This window comes from Protomyctophum parallelum, assembly GCF_964188405.1.
Source record: "Protomyctophum parallelum genome assembly, chromosome: 4".
Classification (NCBI taxonomy): Eukaryota; Metazoa; Chordata; class Actinopteri; order Myctophiformes; family Myctophidae; genus Protomyctophum; species Protomyctophum parallelum.
This window is the reverse complement of record NC_139700.1, coordinates 55,663,437-55,686,518: the sequence shown is the minus strand read 5'-3', so window position 1 is coordinate 55,686,518 and position 23,082 is coordinate 55,663,437. Positions and strand designations below refer to the sequence as shown.

General features: G+C 41.2%; 1 protein-coding gene across 1 annotated transcript; it reads left to right on the top strand.

Annotated features, from left to right (window-relative positions):
- Nucleotides 1-8,727: 8,727 nt before the first annotated feature.
- On the top strand, nucleotides 8,728-9,930 carry LOC310857285 (transposable element Tcb2 transposase; the record flags this gene model as incomplete). Its single annotated transcript, XM_083762897.1, has 3 exons — nucleotides 8,728-8,909; nucleotides 9,025-9,183; nucleotides 9,282-9,930. 3 exons carry the CDS (start codon nucleotides 8,728-8,730, stop codon nucleotides 9,928-9,930), a joined length of 990 nt encoding a protein of 329 aa, XP_083619023.1.
- Nucleotides 9,931-23,082: the final 13,152 nt, after the last annotated feature.

Genomic DNA, 23,082 nt, shown 5'->3' with positions numbered 1-23,082 from the left:
GAGGGGGTTCCAGGTGGTCCGGGGACCACCAGCGGTCCTTGAGGGGGTTCCAGGTGGTCCGGGGACCACCAGCGGTCCTTGAGGGGGTTCCAGGTGGTCCCCAGCTAAATGACGGAGAGTTGGTAACCAAATGAAAAGGGTGATGGCGGTTTTATGGTGTAATCAATAGGGGTGTAACGATATAGTAACTGCATCGAAAAATAATCAAAGTATATGGAAATGAAAACGGCAACATTGATTATTCATCGTATCGTTTTGCAATGCAAGTGATCGGTATCGAATCGTTTTGCATTGAATATAAGCGATTGTATCAATACTACATTTTTGTGCGTGGTATCTATAGCATTTTTTAGAAGAAAAAAACAAAAAAGGGGTTTAAATACTTAGTTAAAAATAATAAATAATAATAAATCTGTCTCCTCCCAGTGGGACGTGGTCCTTGGTCTGCCCCGGGGTCTCCTCCCAGTGGGACGTGGTCCTTGGTCTGCCCCGGGGTCTCCTCTCAGTGGGACGTGGTCCTTGGTCTGCCCCGGGGTCTGCTCCCAGTGGGACGTGGTCCTTGGTCTGCCCCGGGGTCTCCTCCCAGTGGGACGTGGTCCTTGGTCTGCCCAAGGTCTCCTCCCAGTGGGACGTGGTCCTTGGTCTGCCCAAGGTCTCCTCCCAGTGGGACGTGGTCCTTGGTCTGCCCCGGGGTCTCCTCCCAGTGGGACGTGGTCCTTGGTCTGCCCCGGGGTCTCCTCCCAGTGGGACGTGGTCCTTGGTCTGCCCCGGGGTCTCCTCCCAGTGGGACGTGGTCCTTGGTCTGCCCCGGGGTCTCCTCCCAGTGGGACGTGGTCCTTGGTCTGCCCCGGGGTATCCTCCCAGTGGGACGTGGTCCTTGGTCTGCCCCGGGGTCTCCTCCCAGTGGGACGTGGTCCTTGGTCTGCCCAAGGTCTCCTCTCAGACCCCTTTTCCACCGGTTGGTTCCCAGTGGGAACCGGTTCAGTTCTTTTTGGTTTTTAGTCCATGAGCCAGAGCTCCATAATTGGTGGGCAAACTATACCCTATATTAATTTGTTTATAGGATCAATACAAGTAAATTAATACATGATAACCCTTCCACAGTAGTAGCTTTATCATATTTTCGATTATTTTGCATATTTTCCTACATAATGCCTCATTTGCATATTAAAAAATGTAAAATTTGTAATACAATAAATCATTGTCTTCGTGTAAGTACTCAATTGGGGAAGTTTAATGGTGATAACAATCTAATATAGGTATGGTTTTGCTCCACTCAATTCATAATTAACGTTTCAATTTTGAAGCTCTGGCTCATGGACTAAAAACCTAAAAGAACTGAACCGGTTCCCACTGGGAACCAACCGGTGGAAAAGGGGCCTCAGTGGGACATTCCTCGAGGACCTCCCTAGGGAGACGCCCGAGAACCATCCTAACCAGATGCCCCGAGCCACCTAACCTGGCTCCTTTCCAGGCGAAGGAGCAGCGGCTCTACTCCGAGTCTCTCCCGCGTGACTGAACTTCTCACCCTGTCTCTAAGGGAGACGCCAGCCACCCGTCGGAGAAAACTCATTTCGGCCACTTGTATTCGCGACCTTTATTCTTTCGGTCATGCAGTACATGCATACAGGCTGTTAATTCTAAATTATTGGAATGAACACTCTGAATTCCCGAATGACCAGAGAGCTCCAGGGATCTGTCTGTTGCGCCTGGCAAAGTGCAGGGAGCTTGAGCAGACCGCCTACCACATGATCACCTCCTGCCCCCCCGCATAGACCACTTTCACAGGCCGACCTCTGTGATGTGGGACCTGAGACCACTAAGCTGGATGTCTGATGATGACACACCAAGGAAGAAGAAGACTTCTTCACCTTCAAACTATAGTGACGTGACTATGAGAACTACATCACTGTGTTGGGATCATCTTGTGGGGTGGGAAACTTTGTATAGTCTTGTTTTTATTGGCCTAAAATATTGTCTATATTCATGCATTCATGAATCCACTTGCTGACCGGCTGTCGGTATTGAGCAATTCGTTTTTTTTTTAAATTGGGGTTTCTTGTGACCCTACCATTAACATCCTATGGCAGGCAAAAAATGTCAACAATGTCAAACCTTCTTTTTGCTTTAAGTATATCATGTGACATGTGGTTCAAACTGATTTGGAATCCATTCCAAGCATTAGTTTTGCACAATAAAACACTCATTGGGCTAAAAGAAATGGCTATGGCTATGAGTAAATCAACTGTAGATTTAAGTCGACTGAAATCTCATGAAATTAGACTAAAACTAGACTAACACTAAAACATTCCAGGTGACTAAAATGTGACTAAAACTAAATGAATACTATTCAAGAGACTATGACAAAAAAATGCTGTCAAAAATAATACTGTACTGTAGCGTACCGTAGGCAGACCTATTCTATTCAACACTGTACTGTAGCGTACCGTAGGCAGACCTATCCTATTCAACACTGTACTGTAGTGTACCGTAGACAGGCCTATCAACACTGTACTGTAGCGTACCGTAGGCAGGCCTATCAACACTGTACTGTAGTGTACCGTAGACAGACCTATCCTATACAACACTGTACTGTAGTGTACCGTAGACAGACCTATCCTATTCAACACTGTACTGTAGTGTACCGTAGGCAGGCCTATCCTATTCAACACTGTACTGTAGTGTACCGTAGGCAGGCCTATCCTATTCAAGTGTACCTTTAAGGTTGTAGTTGTTGAAGGTTAAATCTCAAACCAAACCATAGCACCACATTCTGAATCTATGCTACAGTAATGGTATATATTTCTTTGCCAAGATATGCATCATGCAGCTAGTGTTTGCTTTGCAACATACGGTTGGTAACAGTGCATGGAGACTGCATGTTTAGTACAAGCCTTCAATATCACAGACGATTGACTGCGTGCGACGTGTTATTCCTTCCCTCTGCGTGCGACCTGTTATTCCTTCCCCCTTATCTCCAGGGCCTCCTATAAAAAACATGGCCATTCTCTCTCACGTATAGCTGATAACCTGAGGGACGAGTGACCTGGTTTTTACACGCGTGAATCAATAATGCACGTAGATATCTTATTTTTTGTCATCTCGTCAATTCCTTCCTACGTGACGAGGTAATCTGAAGGAATGCACGGCTCTGTGATTGTGTAGCGTTTAGGTGTCCATCAGCCACACGCAGCACAAAGGAGGCTCTGTGATTGTGAAGCGTTTAGGTGTCCATCAGCCGCACGCAGCACAAAGGAGGCTCTGTGATTGTGAAGCGTTTAGGCGTCCATCAGCCACACGCAGCACAAAGGAGGCTCTGTGATTGTGTAGCGTTTAGGTGTCCATCAGGCACACGCAGCACAAAGGAGGCTCTGTGATTGTGAAGCGTTTAGGCGTCCATCAGCCACACGCAGCACAAAGGAGGCTCTGTGATTGTGAAGCGTTTAGGCGTCCATCAGCCACACGCAGCACAAAGGAGGCTCTGTGATTGTGTAGCGTTTAGGCGTCCATCAGCCACACGCAGCACAAAGGAGGCTCTGTGATTGTGAAGCGTTTAGGCGTCCATCAGCCACACGCAGCACAAAGGAGGCTCTGTGATTGTGAAGCGTTTAGGTGTCCATCAGCCACACGCAGCACAAAGGAGGCTCTGTGATTGTGAAGCGTTTAGGTGTCCATCAGCCACACGGAGCACAAAGGAGGCTCTGTGATTGTGAAGCGTTTAGGTGTCCATCAGCCACACGCAGCACAAAGGAGGCTCTGTGATTGTGAAGCGTTTAGGTGTCCATCAGCCGCACGGAGCACAAAGGAGGCTCTGTGATTGTGAAGCGTTTAGGTGTCCATCAGCCGCACGGAGCACAAAGGAGGCTCTGTGATTGTGAAGCGTTTAGGCGTCCATCAGCCACACGCAGCACAAAGGAGGCTCTGTGATTGTGAAGCGTTTAGGTGTCCATCAGCCGCACGGAGCACAAAGGAGGCTCTGTGATTGTGAAGCGTTTAGGTGTCCATCAGCCGCACGGAGCACAAAGGAGGCTCTGTGATTGTGTAGCGTTTAGGTGTCCATCAGCCACACGCAGCACAAAGGAGGCTCTGTGATTGTGAAGCGTTTAGGCGTCCATCAGCCACACGCAGCACAAAGGAGGCTCTGTGATTGTGAAGCGTTTAGGCGTCCATCAGCCACACGCAGCACAAAGGAGGCTCTGTGATTGTGAAGCGTTTAGGCGTCCATCAGCCGCACGGAGCACAAAGGAGGCTCTGTGATTGTGTAGCGTTTAGGCGTCCATCAGCCGCACGGAGCACAAAGGACGGCGTTTTGCTCCATGTATGAAAACAAGCAATAATTGGATGTCACATTGGAACGCCGGGAAGAGAAATGGGAGAAATAAGTCACTCTTCGTGTAAAAATCCATATGCATCTTTGTTCAGAAACTCCCTTTTGTTTACAAGTGAGTGCATTTTTCAAGGTGCACACACACACGCACGCACACACGTGCACACACACGCACACACACACACACACACACACACACACACACACACACACACACACACACACACACACACACACACAGCGATTTATGAAATAAATGCTTAAACATGTAGCTATAGGTGTAATGTTAGAGACCACAGAAGACATGTAAATATGAAATAAATGCTTAAACATGTAGCTAGGTGTAATGTTAGAGACCACAGAAGACATGTAAATATGAAATAACTGCTTAAACATGTAGCTACAGTTGAGTGCCAATGATTCTGTCTGATTCATTTTGGCGAGGACTGCGTGATCTGCGCATTTCACAATGTATATATTATGTCCACTAGGGGGAGTAGAGAGCTATATAAAAATCTGAGACCACTGAAACGTAAACGTATGTTTTCTCATGCCATTAAAGCCCTTTAAATTGAAAGCGGAGAGAGAGAGAGAGAGAGAGAGAGAGAGAGAGAGAGAGAGAGAGAGAGAATGACAAAGTCATTCTCTCTCTCTCTCTCTCTCTTGGTGCTTGGTCTTGGTGCTTGGTCTTTTTATTACGTCACGTCACGTCATTAACAACTAATAATAATATATTCTACAAATGTAGAAACATGTAAGATAACACTAATAGTTGTTAATGATGTGACGTGAAAAATAAATTTATTCCACCAGCGTTCTTGTGTTCTTCTACAACACAGGAACGATTTTTTTTTTAACATGATTACAACCATTGTGCTTTATATCTACCATGCGCTCTGTCTTTATGTTAAGGCGTCGTCGTAGCCCAGTGGTAAGTGCTTTCGATTTAAGCATACTTCTTTTTGTAGCTCCCAGTTCGAATCCCGGATTTTACAGTCATATTAGTGGTGAAATGGATTAATATAGATTAAACGCCGCTCTCCGTTTATTTAAATAGGAGGGGTTTTGTCAAATAAATGCATACCGAAGTAGCCAATAAATATAATATTATAAGGTCTGGCCCCCACACTTAAACACAAGCTATTTTAATTGCTTCTTATGTAATAAAAAAAGACACGCATTAATTTCAATTAATTCAATTTGCATTGCATTTATTTCTGTGAAAACATTGGAGGGGTTTCAGCCCCGTTTCTAACATAACGGGACGGAATCGGAAAAATGTCACAGATTTCTATTTTATATTCGGCGCTCTCACCGCAACTGATGTGAGCAGCAACAAGTGTTTTTGAGCACGTTATAATGACATGATACCGTCTTGCAGTATGAGAGAGAGAGAGAGAGAGAGAGAGAGAGAGAATAGCCAATCTACATTCTTGAAGGCTTCTTATGTAATAAAAAAAGACACGCATTCATTTCAATGAATTCAATTTGCATTGCATTTATTTCTGTGAATATTGGAAATATAAAATACAAAGTTCACTTGCACTATACAAAACTATACAGTTGACTTCAGCCGTGCCAAAAAAGATATAAAAAAAGTGTAAAAAGGTAACAAAACTATACAGTTGACTTCAGCCGTGCCAAAAAAATACAAAAGTGTAAAAAGGTTTAACAAGTATACAGTTGGAGCAGGTAAATCGTTTTTTCCAATGCTAAAATAGGGACAACCCCTTTCTTGGGTTGCGGAGATAATCGTTCACTTTAATTTTGACTGCTTTTTCATTTGCTTTCTGGGAATTAATGGGGAATGCAGTGTTAACATGACCCATAATGCAGTCTCTCAGGTTTTGTGGTAGAGCAAACTTGTTCCTTTTACCATCCCAGTTCGTGGTTTCAGCCCACAATCTGTATGTATGCAGTGTTATTGCACATCGGAAAATCAAACTGCCGAGTGTACCAACATCGCCCTCCGCCAGGCGCTTCATGCGGTCCATCTCTGGTTCTGTGAAGACTCGGATATCCACATCTGGGCGCGGCACAGTAACTTCCAGGAACACGGAAGGGCGTTGTGCAGGAACTCCTGCACTAAGGCGTAGCACACGAATGTTTTCAGTCTCGAGCTCTGCTTTTTCGGACATAAGCCGCCTATTGTCCCTTTGCAGATCTAGTATAGCCATGTCCCGTCTAGTAACCTCCTGTTTGAGGTCATGCACGATGAGTGCGTGATTGGCATCCAATTCTTTCAGCGCTTGTCTGTGCACTTTTGCCAGGTTGAAAATGTCTCTCTCTCTCCGGGCCTCTATGGCTGCGCTGACATCCCTCTGTGACGATATCTGTCCATCATGCTCGTTCTGTGACTCTTGCAGACGGGAAAGCTCAGCTTCAAGTGCAGAAATAGTTCCTTTTTGCGTCTCTGCACTCTTACGCAAGGCATGTATTTCGTCCATTTTGCGAGCAACTCGTCGTTCCGCGGCGATGTTCAGTTTACTGTATTGCATCATGGTGCCATAGTTGCCACCCTGTGGGTTTCTATTAGGCGGACGGAGTACAGTTTTACCCGCTTTTTTCTTAACCATGCGTATGGTTGTTGGTTTAGTTGGTCTAGCCAGGCCCTCGGTCGTGCTGGGGACACATCTTGTCCTGGTGCGTGTCTTTCTGGCTTGGACTGGCGTCACCGGCGACACCGACGGTCCTGCCAGCTGTTTCGTTGAAGATTTTCTAGCTGTTGTTGACCTCTTTGGACGCTGACGCAACGGCTGTGGTGCAGCTTTTCGGGGCATCTTTCCGACGTCGGTGTTCGCTTGACCATAGAAATTGCTTAGTTCCATGATTAATGATTGGATCAATTCATTCATGCTTTATACTATCCCAGTGGGCGGGTGCAGGGGCGTGGAGATCTCTGGGGGTTTAATTTGCCAAACCGGTTATACTGTAGTGTTGTTTGCTACAGTATATGTCACTGTCTTTTAATGTTCTTTAGCTTTTAGTGTTATTTTTCATTTTTCTATTAAAGTTGTTTTTAATTTATTTTACCTCTGTAAAGCCCCATGTAAAGCGTCTTTGGGTACTCAGAAAAGCGCTACTGTATATAAGTTTGAGATATCATTATTATTTAGTATAAAGTATAAAGTACAGAACAGGAATTCATCATATGGGAAGCAAAAAAGGGAAAAGATGCAATATACAGTGAGCCAATGAACGGAGCATATTTTGCACGTTTTGGTGGCTGTGTTAGGGTTAGAGTTATATTGACGCGTTCAGGGTTCAGGGTGGGAGTTGAAATCAACTCTGCAATGTTTAACCCTGGAATTTTAACTCTCCCATTTTTGCTGTGTAGGTCTATATATTTTTAGGGTTAATTAAGTGGTCTATTGTCTAAAAAAACACACACACAAGCAACAGTATAGACATTTATAGAGCAGGCTTCGATTTGAGGCCTTCTGCATCAAGTGAGACCCCCCTCCCCCCAACAAGAAAAAAGAAAAGAAAATTAAATCAGAAAATGTTGAAATTACACTTTGGGAGTGGAAATCAACTCTGGATTTAATCAACTATTTAAAACAACTCCAAACACTTAACCATTACACCAGATAGTGTTAAAACTACACTTTTGGGGTGGAATTAACTCTAGGCTGAGTTTGGTAACACTGGCGTGATCAACTCTTTCAAATGACTCCAACACTGAACCCAATTTAAATCTGAAGGTGTTAAAATGACACTTTTGGAGTTGAAATCAACTCTGCAATGTTTAACCCTGGAATTTTAACTCTCCCATTTTTGCTGTGTAGGTCTATATATTTTTAGGGTTAATTAAGTGGTCTATTGTCTAAAAAAACACACACACAAGCAACAGTATAGACATTTATTCATCATTATTTATTTCAAATCAAAATACAATGTAATGCTGCACCACTGTCATGAAGTTCGCACGCACGCACGCGTGCGACACCCCCCCCCCCACACACACACACACACACACATGAGATTCTGACAGAATGCAGCGGCGCATGCTCGCTGCATTTAATGCAACATATGATAAGTTTTAATGTTGTTAACAGTGATATATGAACAATATTGTAGGCTAGTGTCTGAGGGAGGAATGTGCAGGGCCATGTGTGTGTGTGTGACCATGCATCGCTCTCTCTCTGCATCTCTATAGAATGCTAATTTGAAACATTCTCAAAACGCAATCAATCAGCACCACGCCCAGGCTGGACACATTGACTCCATTGTAACATTATAATGTTATGCTCACTATGACTATGCTTCTGATAGACCACTCAAGACCAATTGATACATTCATGGTTCATTGTCATTCACCCTATCCAGGGGGTGTGGCCAACACAGAAAATACTGTATAATAAGGTTCAATTCTTAATTGTAGCCAACATACTGACATCATGACGAAGATCAATTGTCAAACGGGTGAGCAGATCCGTAGCTTATGGGAACGAGGCTACAAAATCAAATACATACAGAAGATCTTACAAGACTCTGGGATTGACGTGACGAAGAGAACGCTATTGAGATATAAAGTAGCGCGACTCGCACACAAACCCAGGCTTGCACGAAAATTGACCAGGTAAGCCGACATTCTGTATTAATTTGATCAAATTCATTGTGTTTGTGTGTGTAGGCTATGTGTAAAACAAAACAAAAAACAAACATTAAAGCAGTATTTGTTTTTCTCTTTGCAGTGAGGTCCTGCAAATTATCCATGCTCTGCTCATGGAGAATGATGAACTGACGACGCCAAAAATAAAGGAACTGCTGGCATCCAGGCACAATATCAGCTTGGGAGTGCGGACGCTTAAAAGAGCTCTGAAAAAACTTCAGTGGAGACACGGAAAGACCCGGTAATTATAGAAAAAGAGAAAAGAAACATTTCTGTAATGTGACACTGTTTGGAGGATGTATTTACTATTTACTAAAATTACTGTTCTTTTATTTACAGAACTTTGCCAATGACACGTGACAAAAATAAGATTTTGCGCGTGCAGCAGGCGCAGTCCTGGCTGGATTCTGGTGAAAATTGGCATGACGTCCTGTTTACAGACGAAACTACAGTTGCGATGCAGGCCTTCGCAGACAAATGCTACCGCCACAAAGATCACGAGGTTTCCAAATGCCAGCCAAAACATCCCTTGAAGCTCCATGTCTGGGGAGGCATTTCTCGCTGTGGACCTGGCCCTCTTTATATCTTTGAAGGAATTATGGATCGTGTGTTTTTTGAAGAGGAAGTGATTAAAAACACTGCTGAGCCCTTTATGAAGAAGGAATGGAAATTGAAAACACATCGTTTTTTCCAAGACAACGACCCCAAGCACACTGCCTCTCGCCTTGCCATTGAACGCGCTGGAATTAATTGGCAGCGCACCCCAGCGGAGTCACCAGATTTCAACCCTATTGAACTCGTCTGGAAAGATCTCAAAGCATTTGTGAAAGGCGTCGCTAAACCCACCACCAAAGATGAACTTGTCCACGCGATTGAGACGTTTTGGAACACAGTTTTGACCACAGAGAGATGCAATATCTACATTAATCACTTGCACAGTGTTTGCCGGATTGTTATTAAAAATGGAGGGCGACCAAGTGGGAAGTAATCAGACTGCTATGGACTGCAGCTACTTTATTTGTACCGTGATATGTAGCTCTGCGCCACTCACTTCACACGGGTGATTTTTTTTCTCTCAAAATGCTTGAATCAGATTGTATCAGATGTTATATTTTTTGGCACATTTGACACGGCCTACTGTATATATACTTTTTATGCTTTTTACACTTGACACGGCTCAAGTCTACTGTATATCATTTTGTATTTTATATTTCCGTTTGTTTTCAAATTTTACACAGAAATAAATGCAAATTCTTTGAAATTAATGCTTGTCTTTTTATCACAAAACATCCATGATCCATTTCATTTTAAAGTATTTTCAAAATATAATGACACTGACCCTTTTTCTCAAAGTGACTGCAACAGAATGCTTAGATTTTTGTTTTTCTCACATCACTTAAAAACGCGACCAGATTCTTGTGTTCTTCTACAACACAACACAGGAACGATTTTTTGTTTTATATCATGATCACACGGAATCGGTAAAATGTCACAGATTTAGGAACATTTTCTTTGGTAGATATTCAGCGCTCTCACCGCAACTAGAGAGAGAGAGATTGCGAGAGAAGAGAAGCTTTTCTACGTTTTGGGAAAGGGAAGTTGTTCCATTTCGATGCACAGTAAATAATAGCAGTCAGATAGATTATTAGCTTACTGTGTTAGATGTTAGACTACGAGTCCATTATCCAGCTATGCATACTTTATGCGATGTACAAGACCTTTGAGCCTGGAGATCAGCTGTTGTTTACACAAGTTTCAATAGCTTGATCTTTTAGGCGTTAGACTGCAAGTCCATTTTACGCATTGGCCGTGAGTTCAAACCTCAGAGCATTCAATGATTTATCGCGATTTTTGGGGAAAGTTTTTCTCACATCACTTAAAAACACGACCAGATTAAAGTTAGGAATAAATAATAATGAGGTAAATGTGATGTTAATTAATAGGGGAGGGTGATTCCCCTTTGTTTAATCACCTTCCTAGGGATTTGATTCACATATTCACAGTGGTATTTTATATCAGGGCACACACTATATGTCCATCATATCCCCTTAAACCTTTATAGGCTATATAACATATATAACTATATAATTTAAAAATTTGAGCATAAATACTTTTTATTAGCACATGCAGTGCAGGGTTCAGGCCAATTATAAAAAACATACTCAACTGCTCCACCTGCTGGTTGATTTCAGTACTACATTTTCCAATATTCGCAAAACCTAAAACGTATAAAAAGGATTTCAGACGGAATCATTGGCACTCAACTGTAGGTGTAATATTAGAGACCACAGAAGACATGTAAATATGAAATAAATGCTTAAACATGTAGCTAGGTGTAATGTTAGAGACCACAGAAGACATGTAAATATGAAATAAATGCTTAAACATGTAGCTATAGGTGTAATGTTAGAGTCCACAGAAGACATGTAAATATGAAATAAATGCTTAAACATGTAGCTATAGGTGTAATGTTAGAGACCACAGAAGACATGTAAATATGAAATAAATGCTTAAACATATAGCTAGGTGTAATGTTAGAGTCCACAGAAGACATGTAAATATGAAATAAATGCTTAAACATATAGCTATAGGTGTAATGTTGGAGACCACAGAAGACATGTAAATATGAAATTAATGCTTAAACATGTAGCTAGGTGTAATGTTAGACTCCACAGAAGACATGTAAATATGAAATAAATGCTTAAACATGTATACAGCTATAGGTGTAATGTTAGAGACCACAGAAGACATGTAAATATGAAATAAATGCTTAAACATGTAGCTATAGGTGTAATGTTAGAGTCCACAGAAGACATGTAAATATGAAATAAATGCTTAAACATGTAGCTATAGGTGTAATGTTAGAGTCCACAGAAGACATGTAAATATGAAATAAATGCTTAAACATGTAGCTATAGGTGTAATGTTAGAGACCACAGAAGACGAAGACGATGAAATAAATGCTTAAACATGTAGCTATAGGTGTAATGTTAGAGACCACAGAAGACATGTAAATATGAAATAAATGCTTAAACAGCTATAGACTATAGAATATGCACTTGCTGTGTAGAGCCTTGTCTTTATCACGATTGAATGGTCAAATCCTGCAGTCGCACCTGTGCTAAAAAATTAATTTTACAACTTGCACGGTGATATTTTTTGTAATAAATAATTGTATAATTATATATATATATATATATATATATAATATTTATTTTCCGGGGCTGCAGCCCACCCTAGGCCAACGGTAAGTCCGGCTGTGTGTGTGTGTGTGTGTGTGTGTGTGTGTGTGTGTGTGTGTGTGTGTGTGTGTGTGTGTGTGTGTGAGGCATGTATTCATCAAGCAGAGGGAGCAGTGGTGAAAACATTTTGGTTGTTGATTTTGTCCACTAGAGGGCGACAGAGCATGGATTGATTCCTGTGGTTGGTTTCTTTGTGTTGGGTTAATATGCTTGTCAAAAGGACCCATGGAGACTCACTGCCAATCAGGGCTGAGTGGCTGGCAGCTTGCTCACTGCACACATGGTGTGGGAGGCTACAAGTAGGACTAGCTGCACTCATTCATTCATGCATGCTAGATCACCACAGCAGCTTCTTGTCCACCGCCCTCCAGAATACCATCTCTCTCCTCCACCCAACTGTGTGCGTCCAAGAGCAAACCACACACATGGTGTGTACCAAACACACCTATTAAAAACCTGAAAAGGAATTCCTCTGCCTCTTCTGTGGTCAGTCTGGCCAGTGGCCTGGCCTGCTCACCATTACTGTCCATTACAAACCCCACTCTTTCAATGCTGTTGTACAGCATTATGAATGTGAATCTGTGTATTGAAGCAAAAATAAAATGATGAGAAAAAAAGAACATCTCGATGGGTAGCTAACCAGGGTTTAACCCTGATATAAACAATCCTCGTTTTTGTATTGACTGAACCCATTTGCTGTGCCAATAGGTCAGCTGTGCCCTGGATCCCTCTGGTGGGCTGTGAGGGTATTGCAACTGGGCCTGTCTGTCTCGTCTCAAGGCCAGGCCAGGCCACTTGACTGACAGGTAACTTGTACACGCCCACTTTCAACAAAAAAAGCTGCTTCGATATCATTTTAGCTTTTTTCCCCTAGTTTCCTTTGGTGTGAACGTGCCGACGGCCCGTAGAAGCAAAAAGCTGCTTCCCCGTATTTTTTAGTTGCCATTTTTTTAGGCAAAGCGAGCAGGCCAGCAGTGGAAGACCTTAGGGGGCGGTTTGGGACATATTTAGGCAGGCAGTCATGTAGGTAGGAAGGTGCGAGACCATTGAGAGCTTTATAGACAAGTAAAATAATTTTAAAATCAATCCTAAAAACAACAGGAAGCCAGTGCAGTGAAGCCAAAACTGGAGTAATATGTTCTCTCATCTTAGTTCTAGTTAAGACTCTGGCTGCTGCATTTTGGACAAGTTGTAATCTGTCAGTTGTTTTCTTAGGCAGTCCTGAAAAAAGTGCATTGCAGTAATCAATCCGAGAAAAAACAAATTAGCGTTTTTGCATCGTCCAAGGACAAATAGGCTCTGATTCGTGCAATATTTCTAAGGTGAAAAAAGGCAATCTTGGTAACATGATTAATGTGTGAATTAAAATTAAATTCAGAATCAATAATAACCCCCAGGTTATTTACTGTACTGTTACTTTCTACAGTCAGGTTGCCAAGTCTGCTTATTATTATTCTTTCTGCTCACTAGAACCGATTATGAGAACTTCTGTCTTATCCTCATTTAGCTTGAGAAAGTTCTCACTCATTTTTAGTGTTTAGTATAGTTTAGTGTTTAGTATAGTTTTAGTCGACTTGATATCATGAGATTTTAGTCGACTAAATCTACAGTTGATTTAGTTGACTAAAATGTATTTTGGTGGGCGTTGATGCCGTCGCAATGACTGTTTTAACATTTGCTGAAAATAGCCGTTCTACAAGCTCACAACGCGTCGCAGCGCGATGCATTGTGAGCTTGTAGATCGGCTATTTTCAGCAAGTGCAAAATTACTTATACTGGATCTCTTGTCCACTAGTGCCTTCCTAACATTTTAGTCTAGTTTTTATTTGTTGATGAAATTGTCAGTGTATTTAGTCTTAGTTTTAGTCGTCATAGCTTAGTTTTTATTTAGTTTACATTTAGTTTTCGTCAGTGAAAAAAGGTAGTCGACGAAGAGTTTTCGTCTTAGTTTTAGTCGACGAAAACAACACTGGTTAGGTAGGGGTATGGGGCCGTTGTCACAGTACTGGTGGTCCTGAATGGCCACAGAAGGCTCTGCCAGTGGACCTAAGGACTACACTACCCACAATGCACCACTTCACTACTCTGCTAATACTACTAATCAGCCTAAGGCCACAGAAGGCTCTGCCAGTGGACCTAATCAGCCTAAGTCCACAGAAGGCTCTGCCAGTGGACCTAATCAGCCTAAGTCCTCACCTGTACAATTCCCAGCCTCTGCCTCAGCCAATTGATTGCCATGGCAACCACACACCTGTCAATTGATTACTTAACTAGTCCACTTTTCACAATCAGTCACAGGCAGACAGACGGACGTTAAACGGGTGCTCTGACAACAGGTATTTCATACTAGGTTCTCAACTCGCATCGTTCCCAAGTAGGCCTGGTGGCCGACGGGCACAGGTCGCGTACACACTGCGCAGTATTTGCTCCCATTGCTGAATATCACTAATATGTGAGCCACATGCATGCCAGTCGCCCATTGACTTCCATTGTAGCGGGGAAACGGCTCTCAAAGTCACTCTTTTAGCACAAAAACGACCGCAACAAAAGCTGACTTTTAAGATAGATTTATAAAGTTACTATTTTAGTCGGAGATAGACTCAAGCAGTACTGCGGTGTTCCCAACTCTCGCGGGCCGTCTTGCGAGGTTTCGTATCCACGCTGTTTGAGATTCACCCAGCTGCAGCCTCGCATATGAGCAATCCCAGACACAGACACTTTACACACTTCTTCTAAAGTGACTCCCTCAAACACATCCATTGTGACCGTACCTATGTTCCCTCAGCCCTATGTTCCCTCAGCCTACGACAACCTACCTCCTCCCTCACCCTAACCCTAACCTCCCCCGGGGCAGACACCTAAACCTAACCGCAACCCTCTCCCGACCCGCAGCGCACCTCGGGGCTGAGGGAACATAGGTATGACCCCCTGTGACGAACAGTCAAAAAGTGCTGTCGTTTTTGAGATACCCTTACCGGGGGTAGGACCAAACACAACATAGTTTCTCCTCATCTCTAAGGCCTCCCAGACATGACATGGATTATTGTATAAAAATATTTTACTGCAAAAGTGGAGAAATTGATATTTAAAGTTATACACCCCAAACTAATAATACAGCCTGTCCATCTGGGGATTAAGGCATATAAAGTTATGTAGAGTCACAATGGAAGCTCTGAGAGGTTTACAACTTGGCATACTTGAAGCCAGGACATCCCTCTACATTCTAAAAAAAGAATAATGTCAATATGTGAATGTAAATATGAGATATAGACATTTGAACACATACCTACAATAGGCGGAAATGTCAATCTATGTAGAGTGTCTTCTTTACTTTGTAGTGACTCTGACATGTATGGTCAGAAACACATATGAGGGCTTGAATGGAAGGTGTGGTTCTGCTGAATCCAGCAATACCAATTGTGTAACTGTAGCTTGAATACTCATGGAGTTACTATTATTATTATTATTATTATTATTATTATTAACTGTAGCTTGAATACTCATGGAGTTACTATTATTATTATTATTATTATTATTATTATTATTATTATTAACTGTAGCTTGAATAGGTTATGGCACTAAACGTATATGGTTTCCCAAATGGGAGGAAATAAATCAGTCCTAAATTAAATCTACAGTATCAAACAGATTAGTTTTATTTTGACTTCACTTATGCAAGGGTGGAGAAATTATAACAAATTCACTTGAGTAGAAGTCCCTAAAATATATGAAATGTCACAAATGAGAAATTGTGAAAGTATATAATTATGCAGCTTAAACAATAGTAGGCTACAGAGAGAAACTCAGCCCTACAATAGAACTACCTAACTATTATTTAGCACACCTGGATGAGGGAAACCAAGCTCCATGCTCAATGTTATCCTCATACCAGCAGGTCATTCATTCATGTAGAGTTGATGTCATCATTTCAATCAATCAAGCTCCATTCATGGAGATCTAAAGCCAAATTCCAACACCCCAAATCTCAGCCAGTCGCTCACTCACACTCGCTCACTCCAGCATGGTGGTGTTACGTTGAAATTGGTGACCTGCTGAAATATGGCACAATCGTGTTGACGTCACGTAATTTCAGTGTCCCAACATAAATCATTGCAGTTTGTTCATTATCAGAGTTCAACCTAGCGGTATTTAGGCCACGTATTTAAGACTTCCATGTATAAGTTGTGTGAAGTCCACAAGATGGTCACATATTTCGGCAGGGCACCAATTTCACCATAATTTGCCATGCTGGAGTGACCAAGTGTGAGTGAGCGAGTGCCCGAGATTTGAGGTATTGGAATTTGGCTTAAGGGTTTGAATGTCGGCTCAACAGGTCAGCTCCATATATGGAGATCTAAGGGTTTGAGGTCAGATGTGGAGCTGCTGGCCAATATTGATGACATCAGGGATTCCTATAATGGGCTTAATATTGATGAGGGATCTCCGGTCCCTGATGATGTCACGTGATGTCACAAGGTGACTAACCGACTGACAGGACATTTATGTTTTCATAGTAAATGTGACGTGTGGTCGCTGTTACAACATGGTTTAAAAAACATCCAAATACAAACGGTCCATAATAATAATAATAATAATAATAAACTTTATTTATATAGCACCTTTCATACATAAATGTAGCTCAAAGTGCTTTACAGAGCAGAAAAGATAATAAAAACAAAAGCAAAACAAAACAGCATTAAAACAGTCATGCAGTTAAAACAATAGGACAAGAACGCAGTGTCAAATCAGGAGAAGGCAGTGGTACAAAGATAAGAACAGATAAAGCAAGGCAACGACATTAAAAAACAAGCAGTAATGCAATACAGTGAGGACGTGAATAACAAAAAATAAAAGATCAATTTAAAGCAAATGTTGTAGAAGTGGGTCTTGAGCTGAGCTTTAAAAATGTCTACAGAGGCTGCCTGACGAAGGTACAGTGGGAGCTTGTTCCATGTTTAATGTCAAAACCTCCGCAGTAGAAGACCTTCAACACTAAATGTTGCTCAACAGAGAAATGACGATGATGTCCATAAAACCCTGGCTCCATATACCAACACTATGCTCTCGGAACCTGATCGTATGAAGATAAATATCATACAATACAGTATGTAAGCTCTGACTGGGAGTTATGACATAATGAAGACTCTGAGCTCTGAGGAAGATGTGATGACGGTCTAAATACAGATCCTGGAAACTGAAGGAAAATCTCATACATTACAATTTGAATTGTATTGTGTGTGCAGCAGTGAACAGGCATACCTACGGCTACTGGATCTTCTTTCTACACAAATTAGTCAAAACAAGACAAAGTTGACATTTTTTATTAAAAATAAAACCGCATGAGTTTTCCTGATGTCATAAACTGTCAGAATCAGCTTTTGTTGTGGTCGTTCATGTGCTAAAAGAGGGACTTTGAGAGCTGTTTCCCCGCTACAATGGAAGTCAATGGACCCTATTTTTTATTTCTTAAATTGCTAATAAGCAACACAACGGAGCGAAATAACTCATGGAATGTAATAGTTTGTCCATAATAATGTTAAAAAAACAACCCAAACCTCTAAAAAAGTGGTCTTGCCCTTTAAAGAGATCTTTCCTTTATAGATCATTGTCTCTTTGGAATAACCTGCCTCCAAACCTCTGCATTTACAGTAAATGTACCTTTCAAAAAGCATCTACATTTGCATTTTACACTGAAGTGTTTTTGTATTTTAGTTTACTGTCCTTTTTTACCATAATCATGTAAGTTCAGCTATTTGTATTTGTTGGTCTGTGTTTTCTACCTGTATTGTGTGTTTGCAGCAGTGGCTCAGCGGTAGAGTGACCGCATGGTAGCCGCAAGGTTGCCAGTTCGATCCCTGTGGGCTCCCCCAGAGTTAGTGTCAAAGTGTCCTTGAGCAAGACTCTGAACCCCTGATTGCTCCTGATGTGCTGGTTGGTGCCTTGCATGGTTTCCTCTGTCATCGGTGTGTGTGAATGTGTGTGTGAATGGGTGAACGTAATGCACAATCTATGTAAAGGTGTGTGAATGTGTGTGTGAATGGGTGAATGTAATGCACAATCTATGTAAAGCCCCTTGGATAAAGGCGCTATATAAATGCACCATTTACCATTTATCTGAGTACTAAGATTTAATAATTTTGTATTGGTATGTTTTTTCTGTGGATCCCAGGAAGCCTAGCTGGTTGCCATGGCACCAGCTAATGGGGATCCTTAATGCAAATCAAATCAAATTCAGTGCATGAATACACTCAATGATTAGTAGTCTTTGTGTTCCATGTGATATCCTAATCCTATCACACATCTTGTTGATGAGTTTCACTTTGTTGAACTTTGCCCAGCAGACGTGCTGTGACACTCTGTGGTATTTTAATCAATATTGTATACAATGCTTGATTGTTTTATCTCCTTTCCTTGACTCCCCCCCAACCTCAATTTAACTTTGATAGATTATTTCTCCTTTAATAATACCTCTAATATTTACAAGCGACTGCAACGTCTGTGTGTGTGTGTGTGTGTGTGTGTGTGTGTGTGTGTGTGTGTGTGTGTGTGTGTGTGTGCGTGCGTGCGTGCGTGTGTGTGTGTGTGTGTGTGTGTGTGTGTGTGTGTGTGTGTGTGTGTGTGTGTGTGTGTGTGTGTGTGTGTGTGCGCTGCCAGAATTTGAGACAATGATATCAAACCAATATTATTTAATTATGGGTCGAAAGACAACTGTGTGCACACCCTTAGTCTTAAAGGACCACTTCACCACTTTTCAACCTATCTTCATAATATGAAGATAGATGATTATTAGTGAGGACCTATTATATTATAATAGGTCCTCACTAATAATCATGATAAAATGGCACGATCTTTTTCTACTCAGTCTGTGTCTCATAGGAAAGCTGTTTGGCAGTTTAGAAACCGTCTTCCAGTGACATCATCATTAGGCAGATTATTTTTTAAACAAGATTTCTTTACAAAAATGTTTAGATTTTCATTATCGTGAGAACGGCGGCTTCCATTTTCGCATTGCAACTTTTCAGGACTAGAAAGCCTGCAGTTTCTATTAGCTTGGATTCCCCATCGATGATGTCACTGGAAGACGGTTTCTGAACTGCCCACAGCCCTCCTTTGAGACACAGAGTAGAAAAAAATTGTGCCATTTTTTCATGATTATTAGTGAGGACCTATTATATGAAGATAGGTTGAAAAGTGGTGAAGTGGTCCTTTAAAGACCTTTTAAGCGTTTCGATTTGTGACAAATCATGACAACAAACAACAAATAATTACAAAGAAGGAAAAACAACAAAAAAAGTGTTGTAACCTGCTGTTTTTTTCTTCTTTCTAATTATTTGTTCGGCCCAAAACATTGTGTTTATTGTCATGATTTGTCAGGACAAGAGTTGTCTTTGTCCGCGGCGTAAACGTCTTTAAATAAATACTTTTTGAAAAGTCTGAGGAAAATGAAGGGAGAATTATTTTCCGGGTCTCTCGAGGGGGCGGGACTGCGACGCTCTCTTACACTAATGTTGATAACTGTAATCATATCTCCTTTGTGTCTCCTATACACTAATATTGGTAACTGTACATGACAGTTCTGTCAGACCTGGTACTAATTTATCAGCCCTCCTCTGAAGCTCGTCTATTTGTCTCTATATTGGCCTATTTGATTTTGTAAGAGCAGCATACTCATCAAGGATTTCAGTGTAAATTATTCTTTACCTAAACGTAAAAATGTTCTAATTATCCCAAACATGGAGTTTGCCCTTTTTTTGTTTTTGTTTTTTAACGTTTTTCAGAGATATACGTTTGAAATTCTAGTGAATGATCAACAACCACCTCTATGTCCCTTTCTCCCTCTACTTGATGAACCACCAAATCTACAACTGTAGAATTATCCAAGTTGTTCTTTGTTTTTTTTAATGTGCAACTGTTTACATTTATCTGGATTTATTTCCAGTAACTACCCGTCACACAAGTTGCTGGACAGCGGTGGCCGAACGGTTTGCGGAGCGGTCTTGCTATCGGAAGGTCGCTATAGTTCGTATCCCCGGACCGGCACGTTAAAATTACCACCGCTGAAGTGCCCTTGAGCAAGGCATTGAACCCCTACCATGAAATGTTCTCTGAGCAGGGCCTCGCTGTAAACAAGTCCTTGAGCTTAGTCCAGTTACCCTGGGTAAACATGGTAACTTTGCTTTACTTTGCTGGTACTCTGGTGATCTGCCTGAAGTTGAGCTTCGTCAGTTTCCTTGGTAATACTTCTAAATATGTTTGTGTCATCCGCAAAAAGTTAGACATCAGATTGTATCTCACTTGGTAGATCGTTTAAATAAATATGAAAACATGCAGCTACACCTTCACTGCGTCCCGCAGGCTAATATCCCACTGATATTATTATTGATTTAAGCTGCTACAATTCCACCTCCTACAACCCTGCTACAATATAATACTGATATTAATATTATTATTGATTTCAGTTGTTACAATTCCACCTCCTACAACCCTGCTTCAATATAATACTGATATTAATATTATTATTGATTTCAGTTGTTACAATTCCAAACATGATCAGTTTTATTACTTTACTGTATTTGTTCATTTGGACGGTAAAGTGCATATTAAGTGACATTACATATGCAACGTAAATGCGTAAATATTTAGCAAAGATGTTTCAGTCTATATAGTGTCTTAATAACTAGTATTAAAACGTTATTTATGTTTTATGTTGAATGTATTTGTATTCAAGTTAATAAAGTTAACAGAAGTATGATAAATGCATTTGAAATAAAATAAAATAAACACATATTAATTTAGTCATGATTCCAATTCAAAAAATATTTTTTTTGCTACAGTATATTGTACTGTATGCAGAGATGAATGAATTAAAGTCCTACAATGACTCAGCTCATGATCAAACTGACTTTGGTCACCACACGTGACTTCCTACGATGACAATCAATCAACTCATGATCAAAGGCCGGAGTGATTGGCTTTGTTGTTGCCATGTTGAGACTTCCACAGTGTGGGAGGAGCTACATTGGTTTGTTTGCCCAACTGGCCTTATAAAGAAGCTGCTCATCGTCAAAGGACATTATCAGCTCATACCTGACACTGTGACGGACTGACACTCTGAGACATTCAACACTTACATTTAGTCATTTATAGCTGACACTGTGACTGACTGAGACTCTGAGACATTCAACTCTTACATTTAGTCATTTATAGCTGACACTGTGACTGACTGAGACTCTGAGACATTCAACTCTTACATTTAGTCATTTATAGCTGACACTGTGACGGACTGAGACTCTGACACATTCAACTCTTACATTTAGTCATTTATAGCTGACACTGTGACGGACTGAGACATTAAGTCATCTCAGACATCAGAAGCGTTGTGGATTCATCAGGACTTGTGACAGGTAAGTGCTGTTGATCACGCCGTGCAATTTAATGGAATTCAACTGTATTCAACCACTGTTTATTTTCACAGCAAATGTATGTAGTTTCAGTCATGGTCTTTTTAATACATTTAATTTTAGTCATAATGTTAGTCATGTGAAATGTTTTAGTTTTACTTTTAGGCTACTATTAATATAAGGTTTTAGTCAACTAAATCTACAGTTGCTTTTGCCACAATTGCTGATTTTACACTTGTAGATCTGGTATTTTCAGAGTGCAACCCAAAGAAAAGTATTTTAGTTCTACTTAGCCTCGGAAACCCAGATGTTTTTATTTAAGTTATACTGTTCTCCACGAGTCCCTCCCTAAAATGTTAGTCTAGTTTTTACTTGTTGACAAAATTATCTGAATATTTAGTCTTAGTTTTAGTGCTCATAGGTTAGCTTTTATTACGTTTTTGTCAGTGAAAAAAAAAGGAACATTTTGTAATTAATTAATTCATTAGCTTAGTTATTGGACTGGAGCACGGGAGCAAATTACATAATTACTCAAAAGTATATGATTTATATTCATAAAAAAGAACCAAACTTGCAAATTACATTATCTTTTTCATATGTCAGCTGTTTTACTATTTTACCCCCAAATTCAGAGTTAATTTGCTAATTTGATATTTGGTTCTGTACCAAGTCTGCTATTTTCCTCCTTTAAATCCAACGTGTTTGTCGGAAATATCCGATCTATAAGTTCAGATCGATGTAGTGTCGGCTTGTATATTGTCTATAGACAACCAAAGTCCTGACGTCATTCGCTCATCCCCTGGTTTGCGGAAGTAATTTCTCTATGGAGAATAACATTGGGTCATCTTAGAATCGTCTCACAAGTCACAGTTTCTGACCGAGGCCATGGCAATCAACTGGCTGAGGCAGAGGCTGGAAATTGCACAGGTGTGAGGTGAGGGGATTTAGGCTTGATTAGGCCCACTGGCAAAGCCTGAGCAGAGCCTTTTGTGGTGGTTCTGGAGAACCGTGGGTCCGGCCGACTCGATAGCGGGCACTGCACTCCCTGCGGGGGTGTGGAACACGCGTGTCGAATTAGAAGTCGGTGGGGAAAACGGTTCTCGAGTTACGTGCATTGCAACCGTACACACACACACACACACACACACACACACACACACACACACACACACACACACACACACATTTATAGTAGGAAGGACCAGAGCGGTCCCAGAGCCTTAAAGGACCTATAACATAAAATTAATCTTTTCCAATTTCTTTTGTGTTTTTGGGGCTCCCATGTGTGTTTTCTATCCCCACAAATAACCAATTTTGAACAATTAGGCCTTCATGTCATATGGGTGTTTTAATGGAAATTGCTCTCAGGAACAGCTCAACTGATTTTGGCCTCATCGTGATGTCATCAATGTCACCCTACTTTGTATAATTCCTCCTCTTCTTCAGTCTTGAGTTCCAAATTTGCATTTCCACTTTGTTTACAATGTCCACCATTGT